This window comes from Muscardinus avellanarius, assembly GCF_963383645.1.
Source record: "Muscardinus avellanarius genome assembly, chromosome: 2".
Lineage (NCBI taxonomy): Eukaryota > Metazoa > Chordata > Mammalia > Rodentia > Gliridae > Muscardinus > Muscardinus avellanarius.
The window spans coordinates 1,074,312-1,099,504 of NC_137787.1; the positions used below are offsets into that span (position 1 = coordinate 1,074,312).

The following is a 25,193-nucleotide window of genomic DNA, read 5'->3' on the forward strand; positions in this document are numbered from 1 at the left end:
TCCCGCTAGGCCAGGGAACATGGGCTCGGTCCCTGCCAGCCCGGGCTGTGCCCACAGAGGGCCTCTGAGTCGGGCCCGGGCTTGCTTTGGAGGCCGCACTGTGAGCCCTCTGGGTAGCGTGGGCTCCCCAGTGGCTGGGCTGCATGGGCGCTCTTCCCCACTCTCTCTCGCGCTGCGTCCCCACGATGCGCACCTAGGTGTTTCCCAGGGGGCTGGGCTGGGCTGCACTGATGGTCTCCTCACCCCTAGGGTCGGCAGGGAGGATGCAGAGAGACGGCAGGACATCGTCCTGAGCGGGCACTTCATCAAGGAGGAGCACTGCATCTTCCGGAGTGACTCCAGAGGAGGCAGCGAAGGTGGCACTGCCCCCGCCCCCGGCCCCCATTCTGCCGACCAGGCCTGAGCGAGGCCTGCTGCTGGCCATCCCCGCGTCCCATGGGCTCTAAATGGGTCCCTAGTCGTGCTTGTGAGCGGGACTTTTGTGTCTGACACTTGAGGACAGTGTGATGACAACCTTTGCTAGGTGATTGGGGAAGGGCCTGGTGGCTCCTGCGGCCGGGCATGTGCTGCTGAGACTGAAGAGCCTCTTTGAAGGCTGTCTGTGGCCCGTGGGTGGGCTGTCCACCAGGGCTGCTAGGCAGGAGGACCAGAGCAATGGGATGTCGGTAGGCAGGAGGGCAGTGATCTGTGGGAGTGAGCCCAATCCAGGTGGAAAGCTATTCTGGGATGCTTCCTGCTGGCCATGGAGCTGCCATCTGTCCACTTCCCCGGCTGCCCAGCGGCCTCCCGCCAGAAGGTGGCGCTGCCCATCTGGGTGATGGGCCTGCAGCACTGGTGTGCAGTCCAGCAGGCGTCTGGCCAGCCTCTGGCCTGCAGATCAGTGACCGAAGCCCTCAGTCCAACTCGACCACCCTGGGAGGTCAGCCAGGAGTAGGGTGGGCACAGTCTGAGCTCCCGGAGCACTCATGTCTGCACAGACTCTGTCCTTTCCAGCTGGGGTGAGCCGAGCCCGAAGAACTCTGGGACCCCCTGGACACACACTAGCTACTTCTCACCTATGTCCACCTGTAGACCTGGACAGGCCTGATGATGAGCCCCAACACCAGGCCAGCCTGGACTTGGGCACGTGCATCTCCCTCTTGGGGGTCGCTGTCCTCCTTTATTAGGGAAGGTGAGGGCCCCTCAGGCTCCTCTGAGGACCAACAGAGGCAGGAGCAGTGGTCAGGCTTTGGCCAGTAGGGAGGAGAGAGCCTTAGTGCCAGGCAAGTGAGACACCAGAGTGACTGGCCCTCACAGTCCCCTCCTCTCTGCCCTGTAGCTGTGGTGACCCTGGAGCCCTGTGAGGGGGCAGACACCTACGTCAACGGCAAGAAGGTCACCGAGCCCAGCATCCTGCGGTCAGGTACGGCCGGGGCCATGAGAGGAAGCCCTAGTCCCTATGACCAAGCCACCCCTTCTACGGGTGAGGCCCCAGGGCTCAGTCCACTCCCAGCGGGCAGAAGCTCTCTACAGTGGGCAGATAAGGGATGGGGAGCCGAGGGTGGCACCCATCCAGGGAAAGACTTCCCCCAAGCTCAGAATGGCCATCCTGGTGGGGCTGGGCTTGGGGGCCAGGGCCGAGGGCCAGATGCTGGGCCAAAAGGAGGCATGCAGAGTGGCTGTAGGGCTGGGCTGGCCTAGCATCAAAGCACTGGTGTCCTGGGCTTTGGCCTTTCTCGGGCACCGGGGTGCCCTTGATGTCGAAGGAGCCGGACACACAGAGCACCCTGAATTCGTGGTGCTTTGCCTGGCAGTGTGGGTGGACAGTTGTTCCCGGGTTGATCCTGCTGCCCCTGAGGCTCGAGGCAGAGCCGGGGCCAAGGGGGACACCTCGGCTTGTATGTCCCTCCCGGTGCTGAGCGTGGCTGCTTGTGGGGCTGAGGTTGGGGGTGCAGAGGGGCCAGTGAGTGGGCTGAGGAGGCCTGGAGAGGCCCCACCTGCAGACACTGGTGCTGGGTGGGGATGGGCAGACTGGAGAAAGCTGGGAGACTAGGCCATCCAAAGAGAGCCTGTGCAGGCAGAACGCCCAAAGGCGAGGCGCTGCCCTGGGGGTCCAGCAGGGTTGCTGGGGTGGGTGGGGTGGACTAGTATCTTGTGGCCTGGGAAAAGGCAGCCTGCCCTACTTCCGGCCCAGTGGGGTAGCGGATGGGAAGGGGACCCCCGCAGTAGTGTTCTGCGGAGAGCCCTGCTCGGCCCTCAGTGTGCACACTACCCAGACCCTGCATGTCTGGGGGAGGGAGCGGATGTGAGCCAGGGGTGGGTGAGTGCCCACATCTCACAGGGACACTGGAGGTTACAGTGGGGAACCCCGGACCTGTGGGTGGCAGGATGTCGCCGGCTCCTGAGTGGGGCCTAAGGGATTGGATTCAGGAGAGGAGGTCGAGGCAGAGGGCTTGTGGCTGGCTCCTGGTGGTGGTGGCTGTCCCCAAGGTAGGGGGCGCTGGGAGGCCCAGGTGCAGGAAGTACTGCGCTCCTTCCTTCCCGGCCAGAGGGCACCTGAGACCTGGTCCCACGAGGCCGGCCTCACTTCTTCCCCCAGGAAACCGCATCATCATGGGGAAAAGCCATGTGTTCCGCTTCAACCACCCGGAGCAGGCCCGCCAGGAGCGTGAGCGTACGCCCTGCGCAGAGACGCCCGCCGAGCCCGTGGACTGGGCCTTTGCCCAACGCGAGCTGCTGGAGAAGCAGGGAATCGACATGAAGCAGGAGATGGAGCAGAGGTAAGGCCCGGCTCTGCCCGCCCGGTGGAGGAGATGGACAGAGGTAAGGCCCAGCTCTGCCCGCCCACCCCGCCTCAGCGCCCCTCACCTGCCCCTGCAGGCTCCAGGAGCTGGAGGACCAGTACCGCCGGGAGCGGGAGGAGGCCACCTACCTGCTGGAGCAGCAAAGGCTGGTGAGCACCCCACCGGCCTGCTGGCTCTCCCCGCATTCTGCCAGGCCCCTCCACAGTGAGCCCACGGCCTTGGACTCTCTCCGTAGGACTATGAAAGCAAGCTGGAGGCCCTGCAGAAGCAGATGGACTCCAGGTACTACCCCGAGGTGAACGAGGAGGAGGAGGAGCCGGAGGACGAAGGTGAGGTGCCTCTGGGGCTCTTGTGCCAGGAGGACTGAGCAAGGCGGTGGCAGGGCTGGGCACTCCTGGAGGCCAGCTGGCAGAGTCTTCTAAGGATGCCCTCTTCCTGGAGCAGGCTGGAGCTGGGGTAGAGTGCACGGGTCAGCCCTACCTGTGCTGAGGGTCCCAGCCCCACGGCTGGCCTGTCACTGGCAGGGCTGGCCTCTCAGGGGAGCTCGTGTGTGGGGAGCCCAGGACCCTTTATCTTTGGGGCCCAAAGGACCTTTACACGCTGCCCGCTTGGCAGATCTTTCTGCTGGTGTCTTCTGTCTTCGCACACAGAACAGTAGTGCGAAATCCCGGACCCAGGCACAGAGAGGGGAGCTGTCCAAAGATCAGTACTAGGGAGGGCCCCACCTCAGAGCTTAGTCTTCATCCACCGGTGGGGGCTGCAAAGTGCACCAGGCACAGGATGGCCTGGGCAGTCCCAGGTGGGACCCAGCTGGGCTGGCTTCCTGGTGATCAGGCGTGGTGGTAACATGGCTGCTTCCCTTTGCTGACCCGTGTGGCCCTTCACACAGTCCAGTGGACAGAGCGGGAGTTCGAGCTGGCACTGTGGGCCTTCAGGAAGTGGAAGTGGTACCAGTTCACGTCGCTGCGGGACCAGCTGTGGGGCAACGCCATCTTCCTCAAGGAAGCCAACGCCATCAGCGTCGAGCTGAAGAAGAAGGTGCGGGACGCGCCTGGCTATGTGGGCGAGGGATGTGTCCACGCGCGGTGGGACACCTGCCTGTGGCAGGGCTTGGCTCGGCCCCTCCGGGGGGCAGTGGAGAGGGGCGTGGGCCATGGTGGACACCATGCCTTCCTGCCCGCGGAGATGCTGGCCAGGTGGGCAGGCTGCAGGTCTCTTTAGAGGCTGGCTAGGCAGTTCCAGTAAGCCGCGGCGGCCTGTGCAGTCAAGGTCTGAGCCTGCTGGGGCTGGGCCTGGCTCACCCAGAGGCTCATGACTGGTGTCTTCGCCCTTCTCAGGTCCAGTTCCAGTTTGTCCTCCTCACAGACACCCTGTACTCTCCGCTGCCGCCAGACCTGCTGCCCCCTGAGGCCGCCAAGGACCGCGAGACCCGCCCCTTCCCCCGCACCATCGTGGCCGTTGAGGTCCAGGACCAGAAGAACGGGGCCACCCACTACTGGACGCTGGAGAAGCTCAGGTGTGGCTGGTGGGCCCCGAGGTGGACAGCAGGGTGGGGCGGGCCTCCCGCGGGGTCACGCCGGGGAGGGGTCCCGCTCTCATAGACGGCACACATGGGATCTGTGTTAGCCCCCTAATGCTGCCTCAAGCATAAAAAACAAGTGTTAGTATTATCTTTGGGGGGGCAGGTGAGGTGGGGTGCCTGAACCCTTAAAGAGCACTGCTCGAAGTGGAGGGCAACTCCCTCCTGGGGTCTGAGGCCCAGGGGCACCCTGGGAGGAATGCCGGAGGGCCTGGAGGATGGGCGGGACTGAAGTGCCAGAGCCCTTCCCCACCCAGCGCACTCACTGGATGGTGTCAGGTCTCAGTGTATGAACGCAACAGCATGAAGACACAGGGTGGGCTCCACTGAGGGGAGAGAGGGGTGGCACTCCATGGCCCCTGGAAATGGGCCACATCACAGCCTGTGGGCCACGGCAGGGCCCCGGGCACCAGTGCAGGTCAGGAGCAGGAGGGTGGGCCCTGGGCTGTCCTTACGCTGCACGCTGGGTGCTCAGGGATTGGCATAGGAGGAGTTACGAAGGCAGGGCAGCCAGGGTTGTTGTTGGTTCGTATGTGAAAGGCAGGCTCACTGTCTTGTGGTTGGCTGTCTTAAGGAACTAGGTAGTCTTGGGAAGGGCTATCCAACCAGCAAGGGCCCCAGAGATGTCAGAACATCAGAAATATGGAGAACAGAAATAAAATGAGCGCACACTCAGATATGCTTTCCTTTCCTATAGAGTCCCCATCCACAGGCAGGCACGTAGGTAGGCACACTTGGAGGCTCCGGGCTCCCTCTCTGCCCCCAGGCAGCGGCAGGCTGGCTTTGGGAAGGACGAGTAGCCACCCTGTGTCCTGGTCCTGTAACACCTGAGCCCTGAGGGACAGCGGCGGCATCTTCTTCTTTCCACAGTATTGTCTGACCTAGGGATGCATGTTTGAAAACATTTTCCCAAGCCTGCCGTGGTGGCCCACGCTTGTAATCCCCGCATTTGGGAAGCCAAGACAGGAGGATCGTGTTTCTCAGATAGCCGTAGCTACGTAGTGAGGCCTTTGTAACTCAGTGAGACCCTGTTTCAAAATAAAGAATAAAAATAGGTCACCATAGCCAAACTATGGAACCAGCCAAGATGTCCATCAACAGATGAATGGATTACAAAACTGTGGGATATGTACACAATGGAATTTTACTCAGCCATTAAAAAAAAAAACTCAATTACATCATTTTCAGGGAAATGGATGGAATTGGAGGACATTATGCTAAGTGAGATTAGTCAGTCACAAAAAATAAGAAATCAGATGCTTTCCCTAATATGTGAGAGCTAGGGAAAAATGGGTCATAGGAGGAACTGTAGATAAAAAAGGAAATCCTATAGAGGAGCAAACAAGACAAGCTAAAGAAGGAGAAAGGCGGGGGGAAAAAGGAAATTCTCTAAAACACACAATGTACTTAAACATATCTAAGTCAACCACTAAGCCGAGCAAGGGAAGGAGGAACGGGGAGGGAATGGGGTGGGAATTGGGTAGGGGTTAAATCAGTGATATGTACATGTCTGTACACACAAGTTCTTTACCCCAATATGATGTATGAATATAATGCACCAATAAAAATTTAAAAAAAATCGGGCTCGGGGTGTAGCTTAGAGGTAGAATGCTCCTGGGTTCCATCTCCAGTACTGCCACAAAAAAAAAAAAAAAAAAAAAAAGCAAGAAAACCTTTTCTCAGTTTCCCACATCCCTGTCTCCACTCGTTCCCAGAGAGTTCAGGACTCTGGGACCTGAACCTCATGCCCAGCTTCGGTGGAGGCCCCTCCTCCCTGCTCCTCCAGGTTCCCAGCTGCACATGCCGCGCCAGGTGCCGCTGTTGCTTGATGGGCTCGGGGGACTGGGGCAAACTCACATATTTAACCGCAAACACGTCTCTCGTGCTTGGCCAGTCCAGGGGTCTGGAGGGCTTCTGTCCAGCTGACCCCTGAACCTGGGCGACCCTGAGCAGAACCCGTGGGCAGAGCTGGGTGGAGCCTGCTGTCCTGATGGAGGAGGCACCCGCCTGAGCCCATGCTGGTCCTGTGCCCTGCAGGCAGCGCCTGGACCTGATGCGGGAGATGTACGACAGGGCGGCAGAGGTGCCCTCCAGCGTCGTCGAGGACTGCGACAACGTGGTGACCGGAGGGGACCCCTTCTACGACCGCTTCCCCTGGTTCCGGCTGGTGGGCAGGTGGGCGCTTTCTTCCTTCCCTGGCGGGTTGCGCTGTTGGGCCACTTGTCCACCCTTGTCAATGTGCGGGCTCCCAAGCAGTGGGGCCTTGGCCATGTGTCCAGCTCTCTGCTGGCCTCGGGGATGGCATGAGGTGGGTGGCACCTGAGCCCTGGAGGCCCTGGGGACCACCGCCTTCCTCCCTGGTCTCCCATCTGGGTCTTTGCCCAGCCCCTGGCCCACACGCCTGTGGGGTGTGGAGACGTCACGTGGCCCGACTCAGGAGTCCTCACGGTGGCCGAGGCTGTGCCTGGCCATGACCCCAGTTCTCAGTCACAGTTGTCGGTGCCTTCTGGAACCTTCCAGAGCCTCCGGCTGACCACATATGTGGTTTTGTCCAAACCTGGGGACAGGGTGCGTTTCTGGTTCTCTGGTCTCTTAAAGCTGCGTCCTGGAGGGGTGTGTGTGGTTGGGGTTCTAAACAGGAGTCCCCTTCACCATCTGCCCACCCCCTGCCAGTAGCTGGTGTTAACTTCTCTCTGTCTTGTCGTACTAACTCAGTTCAGTCATCTCTGGCTGCAACAGCTACCCTCTTCTCAACACATGCATGAGCGAACGCATGGCTGCTCTCACCCCCTCCCCCACCTCCTCGAGCCCCGACTCTGAAGCCACCGAGCCTGCCGAGGAGCAGAGCGTGGGGGAGGAGGAGGAGGAGGAGGAGGAGGAGGAGGAGGAGGAGGAGGACCTGGAGGACGACGTCTTTCCGGAGCACTCGCTGTGCGATGGCCGGGACCCGTTTTACGACCGGCCCCCCCTGTTCAGTTTAGTAGGAAGGTTGGTGAGGTCGAGGAGAGCATGCTGGGAAGGAACCAGCTCTTTTGCACAGGAGCACTGCTGTGAGCAAATCGAGAGTCAGGGTGGGACCCCGGGCCCTCCCGGCCAAGGCAGATGGAGAGGCTGGCCTCCTGAGGAGGGCCTGAGGAGCTGGGGCTCCCCCACCCCGGAGATGGCTCTGGCCCAGCAGGGGAGAGTCCGGTCCAGTTATAGAGGCAGTGCTCGGGGAACAGAGCTGTGGCCTAGGGCTCAGTGCGCCAGGCGCTGGGCAGTGGGCTGCTGTATAGGGAGGCCATGGGGGCCCTGGGCATAGCCAGACTCAGGTACTCGATGGCCCATGAGCTTGTGCAGGGCCAGAGGGGTGTTGAGACGTGAGAACGGGCTGCCCAAGCTGGGTGCCCAGCTCCTTGTCCTGAGAATCAGCTCCCTCCACCGTTGCCCAGGAGAGAGAGGCTCCAGTGTGTGCTCAGAGCCACTCCATTTTGAGGAAAGGAGCAAGACTCGGGTCCAGCTCAAGGCAGGCAAGGGCTCGCCGCCTTCCTTGACACCGGGAGCCTGGAGGCCTCCCTCTGTGTGAAGGCGAGGGTGGCTCCATCTCTCCTGACCTTCCAGGTCATCATGACGAGGGATGGGGCATGGGCCCAGGGCCCTCATGGAAGGAAAGGTCCTCTTTGCAGAAAAGTGAGGGAGGTCAACGTTGAGAGATCACACAGTGGCCCTAGGGAAGCCCAGACCTGGGGCAGGAGTCTGCCCTGCAGGCGGACTTGGTGTTTGCAGCCACCATTCGTGCTTTTACTATTACGGAAGGGAATAAAGACGGGAAGGAAGCTGGGGCCTACCAGGCGTAGCAGCAGGACGCCAGCTCCTGAGCAGCAGTCTCCCTTGGTGCAAGGGTGCAGGTCAGTTGGATGGCAGCCATTCTTGGAGTCTGAGAGTGCGTGCTCGGTCTAGCAGACCTTGAGACAGCAGCACTGAGAGCCACAGGCCGCGAGTGGGCTCCTGCGGTTCAGGGATTGGCTGGCTCTCCATCCTGGGTGGAGGGAGTGCCGGGAGGACCCATCCCCCCTTGGGAGGCAGCAGGTTGCTGTGGCACATGCCGGGGACTTGATCGGACCAGTTTTCCCTAACTATCATCAGGCTGGCACTGGTGTGATGAGCTGGCTTGCTGGATACTTGGGTGGCACCTTTCTCCAAGATGCCCTGGGTCTGGATTCCACTCTGCTGGGCCTGAGTGGGACATGTAGGCCCCCAGGCCGGCTCCGGGCAGGCTTCCTCTGCCAAGCCCCAGGTTGCAGGGCCAGGCCTCCTGCACCTGCACGGCTCCAGGAGTGGCTCCGGGTGTCAGGTAGGCCAGGGGTCAGGGTGTGCAGGGGACGAGGACATCGGGAGAAACGGGGTGTGGGCTCTGCAGTCTCAGCCGGAAAGAGCTGGGTCCTTCCAATGTTTTTTTTTTTCTTCTTCTTGTTCTTGTGGACTTGAGATTTAACCACACTACCAAATGGAACAAAAGTCACCCATGAGAGGCCTGGCCCCACACTGCGGGGAGGCCTGTGCAGGGCTTCATTTGGAATTGGCCTCATCTTTTTGGTTTGGCAAGAATTGGCTTCTCCTGTGCAGCAGCTATGTACGCAGGCCGGCCCGGGCCCCGGCCCCAGCGCTGATTTTCCATTTATCCTCTGGTAGCCGCTGGCTCTCTCTCCAAAGCTTCAGCAAAATTGGGGCGCCCACTCTTGTCCCTCTGGAAAGGCTTTCCTGGGTCCCAGCATGCATCTCTGCACCTCACCAATCTGTGGTTAGCGCCGCCTCCTCCTCCTGCTCGCCACGCTCACCGCTCTGCCTGCCTCTGCTCCGCTTTGCTCTCCTCGGGCATTTCAGTCTGCTTCAAGGTGCCCTCGCCTCTTGACAAGGTGCCACGGGCAGAGTCAGAGCCAGGCCCCCGGGCAGGCGGGTGGGTTGATGCCTGCTGTCCAGTTTCCCCACCTGGACAAGACGGTTCCAGGAGGTGGACGACTCAGACAGTGGGAGCCACAAGCACTGCAGAGAGGGGGCGAGAACTGAGTGCCAGCGTCGAGGGGCCCAGGGGCAGGTAGGAGCTGGTGGAGGAGAGGAGGTGCCCGCCCAAGGGCAGGGTCCATGTCTGGCACTGCGTGGGCAAATGCTGACCCAGCAGGAGGCTGTGCCCAGTGTCCACTCTGTGCTGCCTGGGCTGCCTCGGCCTCCAAGCCAGGTCACTGTGCCCAGGTGCGCAGCCTGTCTTGCCAGAGTGTCTGCGATGGTGTTTCTCAGGCCCAGAGGGCAGCAGGGTTTGTGGGTGGCCAGGCTGGGCTGTGCTCTGCTCCCACAGTGGCCTGCACTGATGTTGGCTTGTCTCTGGCACCTGGGGGGCAAGTGAAATGAGGTCCAGAGGACTGTCCCCCCTGGGCAGGAGCAGGAGGCCTGGCCCTGGTTGGGCTCCTCAGGGGCGTCTTCCCATCTTGCTTTGCACCTCCTTTGAGGCTGGTATGGACACAGGGCGGGGGTGGTGGTGGCTAGATCACAGAAGTCCTTCTGGCTGAGTCCTTACCATCACCCAAGTGGACTGGGGAGGGGCCCCAGGGGGAGGGGCCCCAGGGGGAGGGTAGCCTTTGCCTTCTTCAGCACCGGCACCAGGTGCATGGTGGCAGTTAGCTCCATGGATCCTGCCCAGGGCTGGATCCCTGCGAAAGTCTTGCTGAAGTCCCTTGGCTGGTCATGCCTGTGCCCCAGGTTCAGAGATGGGGGAGGCTTACACCACAGACCCCAGGGGTCTTTTGATTGTGTAGCCCCCAGTCTCTACCCAAGAGTCCCTGGGAGCCAGGCATTGTGGCACATGCCTGTAATCCCAGTGCTTGGAGGGCTGAGACAGGAGGGTCGTGGGTTTAAGGCCAGCCTTAGTCACTTAGCAAGATCCTAGCAGTGAGACCCTGTTTCAAAATAAAACGTCAAATAGTGTTGAGAGTGTAGCTCAGAGATAGACAGCCCCTGGGTTGGATCCCCAGTTACCCCCCAAAGATGCCCCACCCACGGGCCCCTCCTCTGAGGGAGCATCGTGGGCCGCATGGCATGGCGCCTGCTGGCTGAATGTGGGCCCAGGCCGTCTTGGCGCTAGGAGGCCCTGAAAGGCCAAGACAGAACACGGACTTAGTCGATTAGCTGTGTTAACCAAGAAGACAGGCAGTGGGGTTTGGAGCATAGGGGGCTGAGAGCTGGCTCTCTTGCCTCAGTTTCTCCGCCTGTGAAAGGGCCCTGGAGCCACACTGCGTCAGGTCTGAGGGCATCTCCCTACATCTGTGTGGCACCCTAGAGGGAGGGTCCATGCTGAGCTAAGGTGCTGCTGTGTGCGACGCCCCTGCCTCCCAGCTGTGAGGAGCAGCGTCCAGCCCCACCATGGCCCCTGAGCCCAGCTTCGGACTTCCTCTCGGTCATTCAGTCTCATGGTCTTCCAGGTCACAGTGGGATCATCTGAGCCAGGCGGACAAGAGGGGCCGGACTTGTTCATGAGCCCAGCCTCTCTGGTTGTGGGAGGCTGAGCCGACAGGTTGGCCGTGCAGGCAGCACCCACCCCAGGCTGCCGTGGTCTCCAGTGTGTTTGCCAGGGAGGGCCTGTGTTGCCACCTGCCACGCAGCTTCTCCATACCCCGCTTGAGGCCCCTGGAACCCGGCCTGGGAATAACGGGGAGGGCTGGGCCCTGGGTGGCTGTGGGCCTGTGAGCTCCACAGATGGAGGTCTCCTCCACTCACATTTGGGAGGCCCCGAAGCCCAACTCTGAGGACTCCATGCAGCCTTGTGGAATTGCCCCTTGACCTTCCAGGGAGGTGGCCAGGGGCCTTTGAGGTGGCAGAGGTGAAATCCAGTCCTGGCCGGGTGGCCCTGGACAGCTGCTAGACCTCACCTGGCCCACAGCAGGAGGTGGCCTCAGAATCCCCCAGTGTTCTCTGCATCCGCTGTGGGGCAGCTCCCATGTGGCTCCTGAATGCCCTGTGGGCTAAGGGCTGGCATCCTCTGGGGTATCCTCCGAGGGCCACTGTGCTGTAGGAGGGGCCCCTAGGAATTGGTCAGGGACCTCCTCTGTCAGAGCAGGGTGGCCCCAGGGACCCCCAAGGACCCTTGGAGGTCATTTTAACTGTGTATTCCCCGTCCAAGACCTGTGTTGGCAATTTCTCCATGAATAGTATGGTGCGGCCCTGCTGTATGTAACGGACACGCAGAGAGCGAGTCGCGGCCCATGGTCGGCTGAGAAGTCAGCAGATGGAGATGCTTTGAGGGAGGCCAGGGCTGAGCAGGGCTTGAGAGCTGGGCGTGGGCACGGGAGGGGACAGGGACAGGTCAGGACGCCCAGGGACCCAGTGGCCGTGGGCTTACATGGAGGCTGAGCTTAGGGAGTGAAGTAGGCCAGGCCACCCTGGGTCTTGAGGGCCTGGGCACCCCTGCAGGGGCTTGGGCCCCACGTGAGGTGGGGCTTCTCTTTGACAATGCTCTAAGACCCTTCCAGGGAGGTGGTGGGATGGGGCAGGGCCAGCAAGGGGGCTTCAGCAAGACTCCTGAGGTGGAGTCAATGCCTTTGACTAGGAAGAGGAGGGCGCTGGTGCGCGGGCTCCCAGCTCCCTGCCCTGGTGCCCAGATCTGCACCCATCTGTCCAGCATGGGGTGTCCTTCAGGAACATGGGTGCAGGGCAAGGCCAGGGCACAGTGCGATGGTGTCTGGCCACCGGATGAGCAGAGTGGGCACAGGTGACCCACCCCTTGCCCATGCTCCTGCCCAGTGCCCACCAGGCCAGCAGAGTGACCTTCCCTCTCTGCATCACCTGTACCCCACCCCGGCTAAGACACCCACCCTTTCCTTCCCTGCCTCCATTTACCTCCTCCCACATCCATGCCCAAACCCTGCCCATCTCCACCCAAGCAGCGCCCTCACCAGGACCTCCTCGCCCCTCTGGCTGCCTGGAGAGGAGGCAGGTGGTGGTTGAGCTGAGCTGCCAGTTCCCACCACAGTGCTGCTCACCTGGGAGGCCCTTCCTGTGCCGGGTGGCTTCAAGCCCTGCAAAGCACCCCACTCCCAGAAGGAGCCCCATTCCTAGGAGGATGTTCTGCCCCCAGGAGGAGCCCCACCCTCAGGAGAATGCTCCCATCACTAGGAGGGCGCCCCACCCCCAGGAGGAGCCCATCCCTAGGAGCGCCTCCCACCCAGGAGGGGCCTTCAGTGGTGGGGGGTTGTGCTCTCTGCTGCCACCTGGCTGGGTGGCACAGCATCTTCCAGGGTCCGTCTGTCTTGGCTGCCTGTGTGACCTGGCTCATCTGCCAGCTCAAGGCATGCAGAAGTCTCTCCTGTGACCATGGGTGCTGCCCAGGCAGTCCTGGGTGGCTTGGGAAATGGGGCTCTGGGGGCCTGATGGGCTGGCTTAGGGGTCTTGGTGGGGTGCCTGCCTGGGTGACACAGGCTGCAGCCCCTACCCCGTGTTTCTGTACCTTGCTCACGGAGGGGCTTAGAATGAGGGCACCCAGGGAGGCCGTGAGCTCAGGGTTCACTGGGAAATGGATATCAGTGCAGCCGAGGGTAGGGGCTCAGCACACCTGGTCAGCCAGGTCCTCCAGTCCTTGAAGCAGGCTGAAACCCTCAGCTGTTCTCAGACGGCTGTGCCCTCTGCCCACCGAGGTGCACTCCCGGGTTCTCCTCTACTCCGCCTCCTCCTGTGTCCTGAGCACCCAAGGCGCTCCCCGCTGCCCCCGCCGCCTGGCTCTGCTCCTGCCTCTGCCCGGCTGTCCTGCAGCTTTGCTCAGCTCTGCAGCTTCTGTGTCTCCGCGGCCACCCAGGGCACCTGTGGGACAGCCTGTGACGCAGCCTCTGCTCCCCAGGGCCTTCGTGTACCTCAGCAACCTGCTGTACCCTGTGCCCCTGGTGCACCGCGTGGCCATCGTCAGCGAGAAGGGCGAGGTGAAGGGCTTCCTCCGCGTGGCCGTGCAGGCCATCTCAGGTGCGTGCGCCGGGTGGGGTGCGTTCCCGGGCCCCGGCCCACCGTGGACACAGGCTGAGGACGGGACGGAGCTCTGTGCAGTGGGCACTGTGCGGTGGTCTATGACCCTCTCTCAGGTCCTTGGTCTCGCAGCCTCAGGCCTGTTCTGGAGAAGGCTTCAGAACCCCCCTCTCATGTATGGGCTGGAGGACACACGACCTCCCCTGCCCAGCTCCTCCCCAAAGCCAGGCGGTAGCAGGAAGGGCCAGCTGCAGAAGCCCCTGGCCTCGTTGGCCCACTGAAGGCAGAATTGTGTTTGACTGCACCCCACCTGGTGGGCATGTTGCTAGATCAGTGGGGAGCATGGCTGACAATGTGTGGCTGACCAGGAGTCTTCAGGGCAGGGTGGTGCTCCCTCTGTGATTGCAGTGGCAAGGCTCCTGGCCCCTCTACCAAGGGCTTCATCCTCAGAGACTCCTTGGCTGCCCACAGCGCAGGGAGAGTGTGGTCAGAAAGACAGATGAGAGAGTTGTGTGTACTGCAGGGTAGCCCCTCGCTAGACAGGACTGCAGCTGGTTCCCAATGTGACAACTGGAGAAACAGAGGCCTGGCACCCCTGCCCACATGCCATCGTACCGACACCAGGGCCCATTTCTTGTCTCCCAAGGATTCTCATATATCCACGTTTCTCATATTCCTAGATTCTCACACCCCTTCCTGGCAGGTGTCTCCATCCCCCCTGAGGTGTCTAATCCCCTCTGCCTGGATAGCGTGGCCACCTCATTCTGCTTCATGAGTTAATTAGTAACTTGCTGCAATTAGCAGATTCTCATCACCACCTAATTTCTAAATGTTCTTGAAGCACCTCTCACCAGCCAGATCCCCCAGTCTCTGTGCCTCCCTCTATGCTGAGACTGAGGCCCCATCTGAGGGGGACTCAGGGAGAGGCCCAGACAACAGGCTCCACATTCCAAGCCCCCATCTCAGGAATGCTGGGAGTATCACCTGCATCCCTCCACAGCAGTCCCCTGCCCGCCAGTGCTCCACCCTGCTCCAGCAGCTCCAGCTCTTACTGGGCATCGCTAAGCCACCATGGCCACTTCTTCACACTGCCCCACTGAGGTGGGGCCATGGCAGAGGCCGCGGGGCTGGCCCACCAACCTCTGGGGAGCACCACTGCCCTGCTCTGCCCTGGGTGCGAGGGGTCTATAGGTGGCCTCCTGGATTTTGGTGAAGAACTCGAGCCCGTTTATGCCCTAAGAGGTATTCTTCCAGGGTCACTGATCTGTACCTTGTGAGGTCAAGGAGAGTCCCCTCACTTTTCAGATGAAGGTTGACTGTTAGGAAGCTCAGGTCTGTAAGCAGCTGCAGCCCTGTCCTCCCAGATTATATTCAGGAAATGAGACTAGAATGCTACCCAGGACACAGTCCTGACCAGTGCTAGGTCCCCAGGCAAAAGATCCTCCTGTTGGACTGTTGTATTTTGGGTGACATTTCCCTGTCCATAGCTGCAAACGAGGGAACTTAGGGTAGCCACGAACTTTACCTGAGTAGTCGAAGAAGTCACCCTGCTCCTCCTGCAGCCATGGGCTGAGACCAGCTTATCTGTTGAGCCTTCTTAGGGGCAGGCTCTGGCCAGCACTGGCATGCAGAACAGGCCTTGGGTAGTGGGTGGAAGGGACGGCAGTGTGACAGATCTGGTTGGGGGGTGGGTTAAGGGTTTGTGGTGACAAGGACTCAGCCAGGCCCAGGCCCTGAGGCCACCCAGGTGGGTGGTCAGTGTGCTGGGGTGCTACTCCAAGTGTCACTGAACCATGGCTGGTGATGCTGGTTGTGTTAGAGTCTGGCCACCTGTCCCAGTTCCCAGAAGCTCTAGGCCGGGTTCTGCCCATCTCGGAGACAAGCTGGATCTGACCACCTGCTTGTCTCTTCTTGCAGCTGATGAAGAGGCCCCTGACTACGGCTCTGGTGTTCGCCAGTCGGGAACTGCTAAAATCTCCTTCGATGATCAGCATTTTGAAAAGGTGTGCACGGTACCCACACAGTCGGGGCGCGGTACCCACAGTCGGGGTGCAGTACCCTCACAGTCGGGCGCGGTACCCACAGTCGGGCGCGGTACCCACACAGTCGGGCGCGGTACCCACACAGTCGGGCGCCGTACCCACACAGTCGGGGCGCGGTACCCACACAGTTGGGCACCCCTCCCACTAGAGCCCAGGCCTCAGATACCAGCTGCTGGGGGTCCCAAGGGCTGCGCTCCCAGCGCGTCCGTCCTTCCCATGGGCCCTCCTGGGCTCTTCCTCTGGTCCATGGGCACTGGCCTGCCCCATCCCTCCATGCCCTCCCCTGGCTTGGCCTGACCTGCAGGCCTCTTCATCTCCTTGGGGCTCACGTAGCAGGAGGATCTCTGGAGGCCATGCCCAGCCTCCCGTCTTTGACCTGGCTCTCCTCTAGGTGCCCACAGGATGTATCTCCAACCCTTTTCTTGCCTCCCTCTCCACCCCAGCACCTGTGAGAACCATGAAGGCCCTGCTAAGGCCACCCATGGTTGCCCTCATGGGACCAGACGTGGGCTCCCTGTGCTCTCGGGGAGTGCCATGCAGTGGCCCTAAACTGGCTCTAGGCTCCAGCCTCTCAGGGCCTCTTCTAACCTGTGCTCCTTTACCGGGGACCTCGGCCCAGTACGCTGAGCGAGGGCGTGTCTGTGCCCAGCGGTTCCCTCTCTTGGAGAAGGTTGTCAGTGCTGGGGGTGCACAGCAGGGGGCCTCGCCCTGCCCACAGGGGTTCCTGGCAGGTGAGGCAGAACTGCAGACCACAGCCATTGCCTGCCTTGGGAATACAGACCAGAGTCAAAAGTGGCCTGCTCATGGTTGGGCAGACTGGGGCCTAGTGAAATGGGGCCTACCTGAGGCCCCCAGGCTGCAGACCTGCAGGGGCACTGCAATAGGGCATCGGCCCCCTGGCTTCCAGCTTCCCTGACACTGTGCCCTGTACAGTTCCAGTCTGAGTCCTGCCCTGTGGTGAGTATGTCTCGCTCGGGCACCTCCCAGGAAGAGCTGCGCATCGTGGAGGGCCAGGGCCAGGGTGCAGATGCTGGGCCCTCGGCTGACGAGGTCAACAACAACACCTGCTCAGGTAGGTTTCCTGAGATCAGGGCTTCCAGCCCCCGCCCATGGTACCCAGAGGTGTGGCCTAGACCCGCTGCTCTCCCAGCCCTGCCCATGGTGCCTGAGGGTGTGGCCTAGACGCCCTGGTCTCTCAGGCCCACCCATGGTGCCCAGGGGTGTGGCCTAGACCCCCTACTCTCCCAGCCCCACTCCTGGTGCCCAAGGGTGTGGCCTAGATCTCCTGCTCTCCCAGCCCTGCCCACAGTGCCCAGGGGTGTGGCCTGGACCCCCCATCTCCCGGCCCCACCCATGGTGCCTGGGAGTATGGCCTAGACCCCCTGCTCTCCCCTCTGCTCCCAGCAGCGATGCCTCCGGAGGGCCTCCTCCTGGACAGCCCTGATAAGGCCGTGATCGACGGGCCCCTGGACGCAACCCTGGACCACCTCCGCCTGGGCAGCACCTTCACCTTCCGTGTGACTGTCCTGCAGGCATCCAGCATCTCTGCGGAATATGCCGACATCTTCTGCCAGTTCAAGTGAGCGGCTGCCCTCCCCGGCTGTGGGGAGGTGGGGCTGCGGAGGCGGGCCTGCAGGTCACAGGGCCAGCCTGGTCAGTGTTCCCCGGTGAGGTCACAGTCCCCGCACTGAGCGCCTGCTCTGCTTTACAGCTTCATCCACCGGCACGACGAGGCCTTCTCCACAGAGCCCCTGAAGAACACGGGCAGGGGCCCCCCACTCGGCTTCTACCACGTCCAGAACGTAGGTCCAGAGCTGCTCTGCCCGCCCTCCCTGCTCAGCCCTTCTGGTCCTCTCAAACAGTGTCTTCCGCTGTCTCCAGCATCCACCCTCCCTGTCCTGAAACAGCCCGAGCCAGACACTGCCTGGCACGAGGGCACGGGTCTCGAGTGCCATGCGGGGACGCGGGCTTCAGCTAGGTAGCCAGCCCCTGACAGGCTCTGACGGGGGGTGCGTAGATAACCTGCCTAAGAGCTCCCTCAGCCAGCCTTGGGCAAACATGGACAGCGTGCCGGGGAGGTCCTGGCTGGGACACAAGTCAAACCCTAACTTGGTGGGTGGGTGAGGGCCAAGGCTGGGACTGTAGAGGCACCACTCCCCAAGTCTCCTCCAGCCAGCCTGTGTCCTTGTGTGCCCTGGGGGAGAGGCCACAGGCTGCCCTGTGTTTGACCGGGGCCTGTCTATGGATGGAGGCTGAGCTGGGCAGGTGTAGGTGAGGAGCGCTGTCCCCCTGGTAGGTGAACGTGGGCCCAGCAGGGCTCCCTGACCTGGGCCTGGGGCACTCCATTCTACACGGAGAATGGGTGCTTTCTGGTGAGATGCTTCTCCCTGCTGAACTGGGCATGGCCCTGCTCGTCCCAGATTGCGGTGGAGGTGACCAAGTCCTTCGTGGAGTACATCAGGAGCCAGCCCATTGTGTTCGAGGTGTTCGGCCACTACCAGCAGCACCCCTTCCCGCCCCTCTGCAAGGATGTGCTCAGGTGAGCTGCCCATGCCCCGTCTCTAGACTGCAGCACCTGTCGCCTTTGGACACCCTCCCGCCTGCCCAACAGGCTGCTAACGAGGCCTGCAGGACTCAGATGGCTCAGTGCCCTGTGCCTGTACCCAGCTTCCCTTTTAGAACTGAGGAGGCTGTTTCTAAACGACTGTCAGTTTCAGAACCCTGACCCCCAGCTGGACGTGGGGGTGTCCAGGGCTGGCTATGGTATGGCCTGAGGGGCCCCAGGGCAGCTTGTGCGGCCCATTGGTGGCTCCCCCACTGATGAAGCCACCCAGGGGGCTCAGAGAGAGGGAGCTGGTGGAGGGCGCTCAGCAGGTCTTGAAGGTCTCTGGTGTGAGGTGGGAACCCTCCACCCCCAGCCACCTCTCCCTGGGCCCTGAGGGCGAGAAGACGTGTCTGCTTTGGGCCAGCTGACTCTTCCCAGGTGCCCAAGGGCAAGTGGGATATGAAAAGGCCCTGGCCCTGCATCTTCTCCAGCTCCAGCAGGATGCAGGCCTACGGAAAGAGAAGAGCAGGGCCAGGCATTTGGGGTGGTGCTGGGCCCCAGGATCCCAGTCAGCCCAGGGAGTACAGAGAGTCTGGGACCCTCCTCTCCCACTGAGCTGGTCCAGAGCCTGTAATCAAGGCCTCTCCTGGGCCCGATGAGAGGTGGGAACGGGCCTGGGGTCATAAGGGTCCCTCATCCCGGGCCATCTTTCTGTCTTTCTCCGCAGCCCCCTGAGGCCCTCCCGCCGTCACTTCCCTCGGGTCATGCCGTTGTCTAAGCCAGGTAGGCAGGGCTCCCAGAGTCCACGGGGTGGTGAGGAGCACGGCTGTCAGCTGCAAGACGGAGTCTGGGGTGGAGGATGCTGTGGGGTGCCTTGCAGCTGCTCTGACCCTGACCCAAGACCTCAGCTCCCTGGGTTTCCCAGCTGTGTGCTCCTGTGTTGCGCAGTCTTCCCCGCTCTCTGCAAGGGAGGCACATACGGGGCGCTGCAGAGAGGGCTGGTGGGGCTGGGTATGGGTGCTGATGAGACATGTCGGCCCAGGGTAGCAGGCTTGTGTACTAGAGCTCAGGACGGGCCAGGCAGCGTGCGGCAGCATCAGTGCAGCCAGTGGGCCTGTGAGCATGTACCTGGGCTGCCCTCTGGTCCTTGGGGGTCTCTAGCCCAGGTCTGTAGGGTCATATGCTCCTCCTGCCTGGAGGGGAGAGAAAGTGGGCAGTCACCTGGGCTCTCACACAGGGTGTGCGTTACGAGGCTGTGTGCAGGGGCATGGATAGGGTGCCTCACGGCCTTTGACCCCCCGAAAGTGTGCCATCATGTTATGGGCCAGGTCTCCACCATCGCCCTCTCCCTCCTGTCCCCCAGTTCCTGCCACCAAGCTGAGCACGCTCACGCGGCCCTCCCCCGGGCCCTGCCACTGCAAGTACGACCTGCTGGTCTACTTCGAGATCTGCGAGCTGGAGGCCAATGGCGAGTGAGTGCCCTGCTGGGGTGAGGAAAGGGAGGAGGGCAGAGTGCAGAGCTGCGCCTGGGTGCTCGCATCACGGCACCTGGTGTGGGCCGGCCCTGTGGGTGCCGGGCAGGAGCGGGCCAGTGGCCCTGCCAGTGCTGGGCACCAGGTCCGTGAGGGCGGAGGTGGCGTGAGGGCATTGCATGTGCTCGGATCGAGGACATTTGAGCAGACGGAGGTGGGAGGGAGGAGATGAGCCCGGGCTCCGGCCACAGTGTGAGGCCCCAGGAGGGACCACCCTGAGCAGACCTGGGCACTGCCCTGAGCGGGGCAGGAGCCTTGGGAGTGAGCAGGACCTCACCCTGGACCTCTGGCTGGGGGTTGTGGATTTGTACAGGGTGGGGGGACACCGGGAGACCTTGGGGCTGTCACAAAGAGCCTCCCAGTGTCCCCAGTGGATACTTCCCGTGCAGTGCCAGGGCTTGGTGGCCTGTCCAGGAGGCACAGCCGGGTTCTGAGCCAGCTCGCCCCGGCCCTGTGCCAGGCTGCCCGCTCTCCATCCGAAAGGTGGATGCCTTTCCCTGCCCCTCCCCTGCCCATTGGGCCTCGGGGGCTGTGCTGGGGGAGGCTGGGCAGAACAGCTGCCATGCCTCACCCTCCTTTCTCTTCCAGTTACATTCCTGCTGTGGTGGACCACCGCGGGGGCATGCCGTGTATGGGGACCTTCCTCCTCCACCAGGTCGGGAGCCCTCCCTGCCCAGCCAGCCCCCTAGCCCCCCACCGCGTGGCCCAGGGCTAGCTGACCCGTCCTCCCCCTCGCGCCCTGCAGGGCATCCAGAGACGCATAACCGTGACCCTGCTACACGAGTCAGGCAGCCACATCCGCTGGAAGGAAGTTCGAGAGCTGGTCGTGGGTGAGTGGGGCTGGTGGGGCTGCACTGGGCTGGTGGCCCTGCATTCGTGATACAACCTCTCTGTGCTCGGCCCTCTTGTGAACAGGAGAGCCTCGGGCTGGGGCGATGGCTGTCAGTGTTCCATTTACTCTGTGTTAGTTTTCTGGGGTTTCCATAGCAAAGCACCACAAACTGGTGGCTTAAAACAGCAGGGGCTTATCATGGCATAGTACTCGAGGCCACAAGCCTGAAAACGAGGTGTCAGTGAGAGCCACGTTCTCCCCGAAGCCTGGGGGCCCAGCCCTCCTCTCCCAGCTGTGGCCACATCTGGGCGCTCTGACTGTGGAAGTGTCAGCGCGCCTCTGAGCCTCTCATTGCCACCTGCTGGGGACATCAGCCCTCTGGCAGGGCCCACCCCTGCAGCCGCCCCAGCCTAACTGTGCCTCTGCGGTGCCCTGTCTCCACACAAGGGCGGAGTCCCAGGTGCTGGGCAGCGTCTGATGCCAACTTACCAGTTTTGGGGAGCGTGAGTCAGCCCCTAATCACCAACAGGATCTTAGGGCTTTCCCTCCTCAGCTCCCTGCCTTGAGCCCTGGCTATTACCTGCTTCCTTTGCTAAGCTGTAAGGATTTGTTCTTGAATTCCATTCTGGGACACAGACACAAGTCCACCCCAGCGTGTGTGGGAGTGAGGCGGCCGCCTGCCTGAGAGACGGAAGCCGTCTGCAGGGTGGGGCTCGGGGACTCTGTCTAGGAGGCCCCCGGCACCAGGACAAATGCTTACTTTGCTAGTTGTGTGTCCAGTTTCACGAGAATCAGAGAAAGCACAAAACAGGCACAAACCCTCATATCTGAGAGCCAAAAATGGCGAGCCAGCTCAAAGGTGGAGACCCGGCAGGACGCAGCTGCTCCTGAGCGGGCTGTACCTCGGACGTCCTGTACCCCAAGGGGAGCGCGGAGGTCTACACTAGCCGGGGCGCCTCTGCTCAGAGTGCCCCAAGGCTGCCCCACGGCCCGCCGTCTTTGCCCCTCCCCCTTCTCCCTTTCTTAAAATGAAAACATTTGCATCTGTCTGTGTGGAGGAGTGGGAATCTGAAAGGACTGGGGGTCCTGGTGTGACCACCGAGAGCCTCCCCACCCAGGATACAGGTTTGGTTCTGCCTTCCGGGCGTCATAAGCAGCAGGCCTATGATTGGACCCAGCCCCAGCCGGCTTCCTTCCAGGGAGGCAGTGTCTCTCTGCAGCCTGTCCACAGCCTTGCCTGGATCCAGGTCCCTCCCCAGGGGCTGTGGGATCGTCAGCCCTGGGGGGTGGGCGGTATTGTGGGACTGGCTTAGCAAAAGGGCTGAAGGGAAGGAGAAGCCCTGGGCATCCCTGAGCTGTGGGTGGGTGGGTGGGCTCTGGGGCAAGGTGCAAATGACAGTTAAGGGAGCCAGGCCCCTGCCCAGCCCCCACCATCTCTCTCCCTTATTGGTGGTAAAAGGCACCAGTACGCATAATAGTCATTGTGTCCTGAGGTGCTCCACGCAGGCAGAGAGCGCTCGAAGGCCTGTCTGCAGGCTCAGGTCCTGCTCTGAGCAGACTTCCTCATCGTGGGCACCCCGAGTCCTGGAGGACCCTGGGAGTGGCACACTGCAGGAGCCCAAACCTGCCTCTTCTCTGACCCGGATCCTTCAAAGCCCTGTCAAAGTTCCAGGGACAGGGCCTGCGGGCGAGAGCGCACCAACTCAAAATCCTGGAGGGAAGGGGAGCTGAGTAGAACGTCACTACCATTGCAAAGCCTCACTAGATGGAGGCCCCGTCACACCGATGGGCAGGCAGACCACGCCCAGAGCAGGTGTCCTGGAGGCCCGGTTAGAATGCCAGCCCATGGGGAGAGTTTATGGAACGGACAGTGGTCTTTCTTTCTTTGTTACTATTCTTTGTATTAAAAAGAAGTGGAAATGTTCCCTCCTTCTTGCCTGAAGGGCTCCTTTTCGAGCAGGGAGATGGCCTGTGCTCTCTGGGCTGGGTGGTTAGAATCTCGCAGAAGGTGTGGATTGATTATGGTTTGCAGGGAAGAGACAGTAGGGGAGGGGCTGGCCACAGGCCTCCCCGTCCACCACAGCCCTGTGGGGCCCATTTGCTCACTGGCCCCTGCCCAGCCTGGGCTGCCAGCGGGCCCTGCCACCCGCAGGGCTTCCTGGGAGGTGACAGGGCGATGGCCCTTCCCGCAGGTCGCATCCGAAACACCCCAGAAACCGACGAGTCCCTGATCGACCCCAACATCTTGTCTCTCAACATCCTCTCATCTGGATATGTCCGCCCAGCGCAGGATGACCGGTAAGTCCCCGAGGGACAACGGTGGGTGCTGGCCCCAACTTCCTCGGAACCAACACCGGCACCCAGTCCCACAGCCTTGCTGACCCAGCCTCAAGAGCTCCCGCGCTCCACTCTGAGGCCCGAGGGGATGGGGCAGCCACTGGAGGCAGGCCCCTAGACTTGCTTGACTAGTGTGTCTTCCTGTTCTGGAGCTCCAAGCCCGGGCTTCTGGGGCCACACTGCTGAGGACGGTCTGTGGCTGTCACGTCCTGGGTGTGGGGTCCTGCAGGTGGGCAGGAGGGCAGCACCTGCTTCTCATCATGGGGCTCTTCGCAAGCTCTTGAGTGGTGGCCAAGACCCGTGCAGCCTGGGCAGGCCCAGCTCCCAGAGTGGGCATTGGAGGGGGCGGAGCCCCAGGATGTCCCTGGCAGCCCTGCGGGGTTCTTTAGGAGTGGGGGGATGTGAGAGAGGCCACATCACATCTGGGGACCTCTCACTGGGGGAGGATTGTGGGAGCCATCCTGCCCTGGGGAAGATATCCAGCCGATGTGACTGTGTCTGAGAGCTGATCTCGGTGGGGGGATTTGTTCGGGGTTCTGAGCCCCAGCTGAGCTGCTCCCTGGAGGCTTGACCTGGCCCAGCATGCAGGAGCCAGGATGTGTTTGTAGGGAAAATGTCTTCAGGGGTTGGGTGAGTTTGGAGATGGGTGGGGAGTGGCACCCCGTAAGGGAAAGCCAGGTCCACAGGACAGGGCCCTGGAGAGATGTCTCCTGATCTTCCATCTCCTTCACAGACACCCAGGAGGGACGGGAAGGGCGCATCCTCTGCACCAGAGTCACATGGGCAGCAGCTAGGGGAGCCGGGTGGGGCAGAGTAGTGCTGGGCAGCAGCAAGGGCAGTGGACCGGGTGGGGACAGAGGTGGCTCTGCATGCCCTCAATGCTGCCCAGGAGGGTCTGGGTTTGCTGGGCTGCCCCTCACAGAGGTAACACCAGGACAGGCAGGCTGGGGGAAGATGGTGGGTGATCTGGGGTCTCCTCTGGCCTTGCATCTCCTGGCCAGCCATGGAGAAGGCTGCTGCCCCCGTGTGGGAGCTGCCTGAGGGTGTGGGCCACCGTGCCTGTCTTGAGGGATCAGGACCCCAGAGGGAACTGCAAGGGCCAGGAAGGCCTGCCTTTTGCTGAGCGAGCTCTGGGGCCTGGGAGGTGACCTCATTTTTCCCTGACCTCTGACCCCTCCTTTGCACAGGAGGCCCCTGGGTTTGGGGGGAGGGGGCGGCAGGATGAGGAGGTGGGGGCATCTTCTGAGCCTCCCTCCTTCGCTGTCTCCCTGTGCTGAGGGCCATGTTTCTGGGGTCTCCTCCTCTCCTGGCCAGCCTAGCTGCTAAGGGGCACCCTGGGGCAGGGGCTTGGCCCTGGCTAAGCACGGGGGACATCGGAGGAGTCTGGGGGTCTGGCTACACAGGTTGGGCTCTTTTCCTGGGGCTCAAGAACCCATCACTGAAGGGGTTTGGTTCTCCAAGGGCTGTAAGATGGGAGGGAGCGTCCAGCTCTGTGCCTGGGGTCAAGGCCATGGGTCCAGGGTGGAGGGAGGTGCTTCTGAGGTGGAGCTTAGACTGGCCTGGATGCTTTGGCCCTGCTTGGCTCCCTCCCCTGCTCGTCACCCTCCCCCTCGGCCTTCCCCCTCCCCCCTCCTCCTTGAGGGCCCGTGTGGGCTGTGGACCATGGCTGACGATGGGATCCCATCGGGGCCCGCACCGCTCCCAGGCCCGCTGCCCACAGAGGCGGCGTGCCCAGGCTGCCCACACGCTTCACCTGGGCCTCGGCCTCTTCCCGCTCCCAGGCCCCGCTTTCTCCCTCCCGCTGTGCCCGCCCGGCCCTGGCCTCACTAACTTCTGACCCTTTGTGTTTTCGCAGGCAGTTTCTTGATTCGGACATACCTAGGTACCATCTGTGTCCCTTGGTTTTATTTCGGCCCCTCTCCTTCCCTCCTCCTTCCCTGGTCACCCACACAACCCTGAACATTTAATTTCCAGCTTTTTGGTCCTTCTAAACTTGCTCACCACCCTCCTGTTTCTCCCTCTTTATCATTCATTTCCTTGGACTTTATTCTGGTTTTACCGATTCATTTGTTTTGCCTCCCACCCGTCCTCTTGGCTGAGTCCCTCCTGCCACTCCTTGGTTTGGGCTGCTTCTGTAGTTTCTTGCCTCTAGACGCTGGCTGGCCTCCCGCTCCTCCCACCCCTAGCCTGGCTGGCGTGGGCACAGGCGTCCCTGCATGCCGGTTGGCCTCCGGGCTGCCCTGGGCTGCCATGTGGGCCAGCCACTCCCTGCGAGGGCAGAATGGAGAGCACAGGGAACGGGGGCAGACAGGACCCAGCCATAGGAGACCCCTCCTCCAGCCCACCCCCAGCTGCCCCGCGCCCCTCGCCTGGCCGGGCTGGAGGAGGGGTGGCGTTCCAGCCTGGATCCCCGGTCCCAGCCACGCTGGGCAGTACACCCATGAAGAGACCTGCCTCAGCCAAAGGCCTGGCAGGGAGGCCCAGGTTCCCTTTCCCCAGCTCAGAGGGCCCCTTCCCAGGCTGGCCCAGTGCTGGGGCTCGGCAGGGCCCAGGGACGGATGACC

General features: G+C 62.0%; 1 protein-coding gene across 17 annotated transcripts in view; it reads left to right on the top strand.

Moving 5' to 3' along the window:
- KIF1A (kinesin family member 1A) overlaps positions 1-25,193 on the top strand; it is a gene marked incomplete at both ends in the record, with an annotated part of 61,910 nt that overhangs the window by 22,618 nt on the left and 14,099 nt on the right. For 8 of the 17 annotated variants that reach the window (XM_080689752.1, XM_080689753.1, XM_080689741.1 and 5 more), the window contains 19 exons: positions 250-356; positions 1,319-1,402; positions 2,579-2,759; positions 2,860-2,932; positions 3,019-3,112; positions 3,673-3,821; positions 4,121-4,299; positions 6,400-6,537; positions 13,223-13,341; positions 15,259-15,344; positions 16,317-16,455; positions 16,791-16,962; positions 17,095-17,185; positions 17,804-17,922; positions 18,656-18,711; positions 19,292-19,400; positions 20,049-20,115; positions 20,206-20,290; positions 22,485-22,590. In XM_080689752.1, coding sequence (XP_080545878.1) covers positions 250-356; positions 1,319-1,402; positions 2,579-2,759; positions 2,860-2,932; positions 3,019-3,112; positions 3,673-3,821; positions 4,121-4,299; positions 6,400-6,537; positions 13,223-13,341; positions 15,259-15,344; positions 16,317-16,455; positions 16,791-16,962; positions 17,095-17,185; positions 17,804-17,922; positions 18,656-18,711; positions 19,292-19,400; positions 20,049-20,115; positions 20,206-20,290; positions 22,485-22,590 — 2,154 coding nt within the window. Of the gene's footprint in view, positions 1-249; positions 357-1,318; positions 1,403-2,578; positions 2,760-2,859; positions 2,933-3,018; positions 3,113-3,672; positions 3,822-4,120; positions 4,300-6,399; positions 6,538-7,077; positions 7,351-13,222; positions 13,342-15,258; positions 15,345-16,316; positions 16,456-16,790; positions 16,963-17,094; positions 17,186-17,803; positions 17,923-18,655; positions 18,712-19,291; positions 19,401-20,048; positions 20,116-20,205; positions 20,291-22,484; positions 22,591-24,484; positions 24,512-25,193 lie in introns of all 17 variants that reach the window. The other 9 variants (XM_080689751.1, XM_080689740.1, XM_080689754.1 and 6 more) reach the window with 4 other exon arrangements.